At 37.6% G+C, this 8,300-nt stretch overlaps 1 protein-coding gene across 1 annotated transcript; it reads left to right on the top strand.

The window, feature by feature from the left end:
* Positions 1-5,495: 5,495 nt before the first annotated feature.
* On the top strand, positions 5,496-7,248 carry LOC116629523 (coiled-coil domain-containing protein 7-like; the record flags this gene model as incomplete). The annotated part of the gene is made up of 2 exons (XM_032399789.1): positions 5,496-6,019; positions 7,156-7,248. Coding segments are annotated over exons 1-2 (372 nt in total), but the record flags the coding sequence as incomplete, so codon positions are not given.
* Positions 7,249-8,300: the final 1,052 nt, after the last annotated feature.

Genomic DNA, 8,300 nt, shown 5'->3' with positions numbered 1-8,300 from the left:
GGGGGGGGGGCGGCGGGGGCGCGCGGCTGGGGGGCATCGGTGACGCGCGTCAACCGCCTACCCTGCGGCTGTGCGCCGGGTCCTGGTCGTTGCTGCCGCCTCAGGGCGCAGAGGCCCGGCCTTCCCGCCCAAATGTCAGTTTGTAAAATAGCAGGGCTGGAGTCTGCAGGGTTTGCAGGCTCCCGCCTTGTAGGAAGTCTGGGAGGCTCGGAATTTCCAACTCTTTCACCTTAGAGTCCTCTTCGCCCAGGCAAAACCACCCAGGAGCCTGGCTTCCCACAGCCTCGGCAGGTACACGGGCTGCTAGGAGCGGAGGCGTGCGCGGTACTTTCCTCATCGGATTGTGAGAGTTTGCGTTGGGTTCTCTGGCAAAAGCGTTTACTTTTCCTCTCTCAGTGGCAGTTGTGCCTCTAAGGCAAATCAGAGCTTTCCTATCCTGTGCCCCCCACCCCCATTTCATTGTGTACTGTATCATGAGAGGGTTTGAAGTGACCCCTGGAAGGAGGACCGGATCTGTCTCCGTGGTAGCAGGTGACTGATGAACTTGAGCAAATCTGTGGTGATATAACGTACACCTCCTAGCATGATTGGGAGGGTTAAATGAAGAGACTTTGTAAAATCCTTAAACATTTTCTTGTAAATACAAGCGTTCACTCCACGTGACCTTTATTTGTATGTGCATGTGGACTTCATTGATGAGGTGGTTTTGTAGCACCTGGTGAGTCTCCCGGCTTTTCCTTACTTGGTTTCTTGACGTGGCCGGCATCCCAGCCTTCCTGTTACCACAGATAAATGTAACCTGTGCCTACCTTAAGTGCACGGGCGCATTTGTGCGTTAAAACCCATTTCCCCTTGTTTACTCCAGGATATCATCCCATCAATTTCCTTCTATACCAGTAAATACATTTTGCTTTCTCTTGGGTCATTTCCATCAGCATATGTATTAGTTTCCTAGGGCTGCCTAAAAAAAGTACCACAAACGACAGAAATTTATTCTTTTTGACTTCTGGAGGCGGAAGGCTGAAGGCTGAAAAGTGTTGGCAGTGTTGGTTCCTACTGGAGGCTCTGAGGGAGGATTTGTTCCATGTTTTTCTTTCCTAGCTTCTGGAGGCTGCTGCCAGTCGTAGGTGTCCCTTAGTTTGTAGAGTCATTGGGCCAGTCTCTGCCTTCGCGTGGTGTTCTGTCCTGTGTGTATCTAAGTCTATTTTTTTCTTCCAATACACCACTCGGGGTGGGGACTGCCCTAGTCCAGTTTGAATTCATCTTAACTTGATTACATCTACAAAGACCTTATTCCCAAATAAGGTCACATTCACAGGTTCTGGGGTTAGGACTGGAACATATTTTTGGGGAGAGGACATAATTTAACCTATGACAGTATACAAACATGGTACTTTTCTCATCAAAAAAAATCTTCCTCTTGCCCATATTTTACTCCCTTTTGTAGCACAATTTCTCAGGTGCTTAACATTCATATTCACTGTCTCCACTTCCTCTTGGACAATTCTCTTTTGAACTTAGGTCAATCAGGCATTCACCTCCATCACTCTTGAAATTGTTGCTGTACTTTAGGTCACAAGTGACCTACCTCCATGTTGCTAAATCCGTTGGTTCTTAGTCTTCCTCTTACCTGACCAGCAGTTGACAAAGATCATCGCTCAGGCATAAGTTTTTCTCACTGTATTTTCTGTGTATCCCCTCTTGGTTTTACCTTCTGACTCATTGGTCACTCATTCTTAAGTCTTGTTTGCTGGTCTTTCTCTCTCAGACCTGACACTTTTGATGGAATGCCTTTGGCAATATAATTTCTTTGAAATTCTTTTGATGCTTTTTAGTTTTGTAAATTGAATTTTGGTTTCTGTATCACTTACTACATTAACTTTACTTAAAACATTATGCCGCAGTTAATATGAGAAAAATATAAAAAAAGGGAATATTTCCCAACAGGGGACTTTGGCTTATGTTCTATAATGTATATATTTATTATTATTATGAACAGTTTCCAAAAGAGCATTGCATTCTTCCTTCAAAATAAATTTTTAGTGACATGGCATCAAATAATGTTTCCCAATACTTATTTGATTATGATTTAAAAATCATGTTTGGCGACCATGTTTTTAATTAACTGCGGTGTTTCTAAAACAATAAAGCTGTTGTATAGTTTGTGAATGAAATAAAAATTTTCAGTGTTGTCATAAGATATTTTTGCTCTATCATTCATGACCAAGTTAAAAAAATGTCTTGACAAGTTGTGCAAAATGTCATAGAATTTTAGTTTTTGAGTATTTTCTCTTTGCTTTGTTTTTCTCATATGTATTTGAGGCATTGTATCCCAGTTATATATACATACATACATACATACATACATGTGTATATATATATTATATATTTTTAAACTATTTTTTTGGTAAGCTCTTAAAAATGTGTATGATTCTTCTCCAGCTGTGTCATCTATTGGTTAAAATCCTAATACATGTTCACATATAGAAATATTTGCATTTTGGAAATCCACAATTATATCAATAATTGTTATGTGCCTTCTGTGTTTTACTTTAGGGATTGTGTCCAAAATAAGTGAGAAATAATTAGTTTTTAAAAACCTTATTCAACTGATTTTATTCATAATGTATCCTATAATATTTATTATTTGGTTTATTTTACTTCCTAAATAGTCTATTATTTGGTGTTAATATTTGTATTTTGCAGCAATGTGCTAACAGGATGCCACTGACTTTTGCCATGGTTTCGGCTAAATAAAAAAAATACCTATTATCAGGCTCTTAAAATTTATTAGATGACCCTCTCTACACTAGGTACTACTCTAAAAATTTAATCGTGGTTTTTTTTTTTTTTTTTTGGTATCAACAAATGCAGGCCTATATATTCCCATTTTTCATAGGATTGTTAATTTTTTAAATTCTTTAAAATCTGATATTAACTCTTAATACTTACTGATGATATATATTATGCATTTCACTTTATTCATGTTCAAGAATGTGTGATAAATGCTGCTCATCTTTGCATCATTTTTATCCTTCAGCTAAACTCTGCATCCAGGGCGTTTTCAATTTAGACAAGATCTTTCAAGTTAGACAAGATCAATCCTTTGAGGAGAGATGTTATTAAAACCTGGTGGAAATTCAATTCTTCCTCTTTTTTAGGTTATATACTCTTTCTGAAATCTTTCAGATTTTTCTCTTTGAGGTTCTTACATTTCATTCTGTGTTTGTGTTTTGTTGTTTATCTGTTTACTTTTTGGCATTTTGTGAACACTTTTGATCTATGGTGCCACTATTCTTAAATCTGAGAAATTTATCTTTATTATTTCTTCAAATAATTCTCTCCTGTCCATATTTTCTTTCTCACTGGATCTTCTATTGTATGGTTTTTGGCATTTATATAATTCTACATATCTTTATTTTTCATTTCTATTTCTTTATCCTTTTCTGCTGCTTTCTGGCAGAACACCTCAGTCTGATCCTCCATTTTCCCAATTTATTCTTCAGCAGTATTAGTCTGTGATCAGTTATGTTGTTTATTACATTTTTCATTTGTAATATTTCTACTCAAGTCTTCAAAAAAATACCCTGTGTACCTGTTTTCTATTGCTAATATTCTGTGTGTGTGTGGGGGGGGGTGTTTGTGTATTTTTGGTTTAAGTTTGTTTGTATGTATGTATGTATGTATGTATTTATTTAAGTAATCTCTATACCCAGCGTGGGGCTGGAACTTACAACCCTGAGATCAAGAGCCACATGCTCTTCTGACTAAACCACCCAGGCGCCCTTGGACTTTTTTTCCCTCCAGTGTGTTGTTTTTCTTTTGCAAAACTTGTATTTTTCAGGGTCAAGTTATTTTCATCTGTGAGCTCATATGCCCTTGGGAGTGTCGGCTACTCTTGTCTGGTAATCTATTATCATAAAATGGTCAAAAGCCAGGCCCCAGTTTATGTCCCTCCCATCGTTTAGGGAAATTATATGTGTGTATTTGTTTCCCAGGGCTGTCATTACAAAATACCACAAAGTAAGTGGCTTAAAACAATAATAATTTATTCTCACATAGTTCAGGAGTCTAGGAATCTAAAATCAAGGTGTTTGCAGTGCTACGCTCCTTCTAAAGGTTCTAGAGAAGAACTCCCCTTGCTTCTTCCTAGCAAGGATACTGGCAATCTTTAACATTCCTTAGCTTGTAGTTGCATTTCTCTAGTCTCTTCCTCTGTCATTACATGACCTTTACCCCTGTTTTTCTATGGTGTCTTTACATGATTTCTTTTTTTTTTTTAAAATAATTTAGAGAGAGAGAGAGAGTGGTGCTAGAGGGGGAGGGTCAGAGGGAGAGGGAGAGAGTCCCCAGCAGACTCCACGCTGAGCGCAAAGCCTGACATGGGGCTCGATCTCATGACCCTGAGATCAGGACCTGAGCCAAAACCAAGAATCGGATGCTTAACCAACTGCACCACCCAGGTGCCCTTATATGGCTTTCTTTTTTTTTTTTTTTTTTAAAGATTTTATTTATTTATTTGAGAGAGAGAATGAGAGAGAGAGAGCATGAGAGGGGGGAGGGTCAGAGGGAGAAGCAGACTCCCTGCCGAGCAGGGAGCCCGATGTGGGACTCGATCCCGGGACTCCAGGATCATGACCTGAGCTGAAGGCAGTCACTTAACCAACTGAGCCACCCAGGTGCCCCCCTTATATGGCTTTCTTATAATGACACTAGCCATTGGATTTAGGGCCCATTGTAATCTAGTATGACCTCATCTTAACTTGGTTACTTCTGCAAAGACTGTATTTTCAAATATGGTCATATTCACAGGTGCCAGGGGTTAGAACTTGAACATATTTTTTTCGGGGACACGGTTCAACCTACAACAATGAGACATCTAAGTTCAGACAACAGAGAACCAATGCTATTCTATATTAATTTTGTCAGTCTATGAGACAACTCCCATGGTCAAGCATATAGTTTAAAACTCTTTGGGAGGGGTGCCTGGGTGGCTCAGTCGGTTAAGCGGCTGCCTTCGGCTCGGGTCATGATCCCGGGGTCCTGGGATCGAGCCCCATGTCGGGCTCCCTGCTCAGTGGGGAGTCTGCTTCTCCCTCTCCCTCTGCCTGCTTCTCTGCCTACTTGTGCTCTCTATCTCTCTGTCAAATAAATAAATAAAATCTTTAAAAAAAAAAATAAAAAAACTCTTTGGGAAAAGGCATTGTCCTGAGTTTTAATCAGCTTTGGAGAGAGGGAGGAGTAGAAGAATGAAAGCCTAAGACCTGTCCAGTCTGTACTTTTTATCTCAGTCCAACTTTGGTGTTGCCTTGATATTACTGGGCCTAGGCTATTATTCCTATAGAAATAATGGTAAAGGGCATATATTACCTTAAAAAAATGGGGGAAAGGTAAGAATAAAATTTTAAAGTTTCCTAAAGAAATTCTCTCATTCCTGCCACTGTCTCTGTCTCTTCAGCCCCCATCCTAAATGCCCATATATAAATCAGCCTTCAGCCACTTGTAGGGATATCTCACAGTATTTTTTATTTGCTTATTTTTTTAATTTTTTGTTGGTATTTATTGTTAGGAACATTATTCTCTCCATTTTGTAATTCCTGTAGAGCTGATTTTGGGACTCACCATCTTCATGGTGATTGATAATCCTGCCATAATGTTTAATCTGAAATCTTAATGTTTTATTCACAGGGAGGAATACAATTTTTTCATCTATAATTTGGAAGCAAAGTAAAATAACAAAATGAAGCCAGCAAAACACCTGTTAGCCGCTAGTAATAAATTGGCAAATGTTCCAGAATTCACTTACAAAAAAGGACTGTTGAATTTACCATTGTCACCTAAACCAAAGGAAAAACATAGTACAAAATTAGTACGTGAGAAACTTGAACCAATGGTCTTAGGATCTCCACCAACAGGGGAATCCATCGTAAGGTATGCTTTGCCCATTCCATCAAGTAAGACAAAGGAGTTAATAGCAGAAGATGAATTGATCAGGAAAATTACCAAACATCTGAAGATGGTAAGACACTTGTTGGTCCCTGTGTTTGGGGTCCCCATGACCAGCTCCAGGCTTAGTGATTTGTTAGGAAGGTGCACTAGACTCAAAATATAGTCCTATTGATGGCTAAGATTTATTACGGTGAAAGGGTACAAAGCAAAATCAGCAAAAGGAAAAGGCTTATGGGGTGAAGACTGGAGGAAACTAGGTCCAAGATTCCTCTTCCTTTAAAGTCACACAGGATGTGCTTAATTCCTCCAACAACACATTATGACAACACGTGAAATGTCTGTTGGAGAAGCTCATTAGAGACTCAGTGCCCAGAGTTTTATTGGATACTTTGCCTAGCATGTACCGAAATTCCAGACTCCTGAAGGAAAGCAGATGTTTAGCATAAACCACATTGTGCAGACAGTTTAGGGACAATGAGCCACCGTTATCATTGAATGATGGGCACACACCTAAAATCCAAGTACTGAGACACCAGTCCAACGCCAGCCTTGAAAGCAGATCTTTCTAACGATAGGCCTTTCTAAGTCTTATTCCTGCTATGCTAAGTCTTCTCAGCACTTTAGAAACTTTAGCTCTTAGTGTTGGGGAAAAAAATTTCCTTTTTCTCTGAGTTTCTGTTTGCACAATGATCCAGAATTGAATTGTGGTTGTACCAAATACCAAATGAGAACAATGAGGAGTAGTACAAATATAAAAAGAACATAGTTTGTCAAATTTCCAAAATATAAATTTCCTCAAAGTTTGAGGCGTTAGCTCAGAGAATTTCCTTTATGGCTCTTTGGTTTCCATTTCTGTTTTGCCCACTTCTCTTCAAAGAAGAAAGTTGAGTCAGTCATATTTTGAGGAATACTTTGGTAATAAGTGGAGTTGATGCTATTCATAGTCTTTTACATGCCTGTCAACACAGAAATAAGAGTCATAGGGACTTTCTCCATTGCTGGGGAGTAGAGTCAAGGACTGTTTCTCATCATTTCTTTATGGTGATATGAGATGGGGTGTGAGATGGAAAATTTAAGTTTGTGGCACTGGCAGAAATAAGTCTCACTGCTAAGAACATCCTGACATGTTTGATTAAATGTCTTTTTACATTTAATATAAAAATTTTAAACTATAAAAATACTTAATTTTCTTTGATTCACTCACAGATTGTTTCTACTTTGGAAGAAACCTATGGATTTGGCATTCAAAATGGAGAAAAATCAGTTGTGAAGCCTGAACCTGAGGAATTAACTTTATCGGTAAGTATATGTAACCCTAATGTAGAGACATTAACACTGAAAAGGGTTAAGATTTTCTTTTGGATTCCATTTATATTCTCAGAATGAATTCCCCATCCATGAAAATGACCCAGTTAGGGAACTTGAAAGTAGAGTACTTATTTTTCTATCCTCTGCTTAAAGTTTAATTAAGACATATCTATATTCTAAACCTACTTTTATTGTTAATTCCTATTCTATTTAATCTTTAAACATTTGGTTACTTGTTGGTTTGAGTTGTATATTCCTTATCATGTTAAGAAAGTATTCTTCTATTTCTATTTTGCTAAAAAATAAAACAAAACCAAGAAGTTATTGAGTGTTAGCAAATGCCTGGTATATAGTGAAGTTATGTAACTGTTAAGGTGATTAAGTATGTGGTTCTCCTTTAATCTATTGAGGAGTTGAATTATTTTACACATTTCATAATATTCAACTGTACTTTTAATACTTGTAGAGTATTATTTTTCTAATTACTTTTGTTAGTTAGGGATTGAGTTTGGCTCCATGTAATAAAATAGCTGTGTTGAGTCTTTAATTCGTGAACATGGTATGTCTCTCCATTTATTTAGATCTTGTTTGATTCTTTTATCACCAATTTATAATTTTCATCATACAGATCCTATACATGGTTTGTTAGATTTATGCATTTATATTTCATGTTTTTTGGAATGATTTTTAATAGCATTGTTTTTAATTTTAGTTTCCACATGTTTGTTACTAGTATATAGAAATATGATTGATTTTTATATGTTTATCTGATATCTTGCAATCTTATTCAATGTACTTTTTGATTTAGATTTTCTATAGATTTCTTGGAATTTTCTACATAGACAATTATATCATTCTCAAATAGAGACAATTTTACTTCTTCCTGTCCAGTCTGAATGCTTTTTATTTCTTTCTCTTGTGCTGGCTCTGGCTTCCAGCATTATATTTAATAATAGTGATGAGAGCAGATATCTTTGACTCATTGTGACTACTACTTCCAGACTGGAAGTTCAGTTCCCTTCTTAGTTTCACCAGCACCACTC

Source organism: Phoca vitulina, unplaced genomic scaffold (genome assembly GCF_004348235.1).
Source record: "Phoca vitulina isolate PV1807 unplaced genomic scaffold, GSC_HSeal_1.0 scaffold1238, whole genome shotgun sequence".
Lineage (NCBI taxonomy): Eukaryota > Metazoa > Chordata > Mammalia > Carnivora > Phocidae > Phoca > Phoca vitulina.
This window is presented reverse-complemented; position numbering and strand designations above follow the sequence as displayed.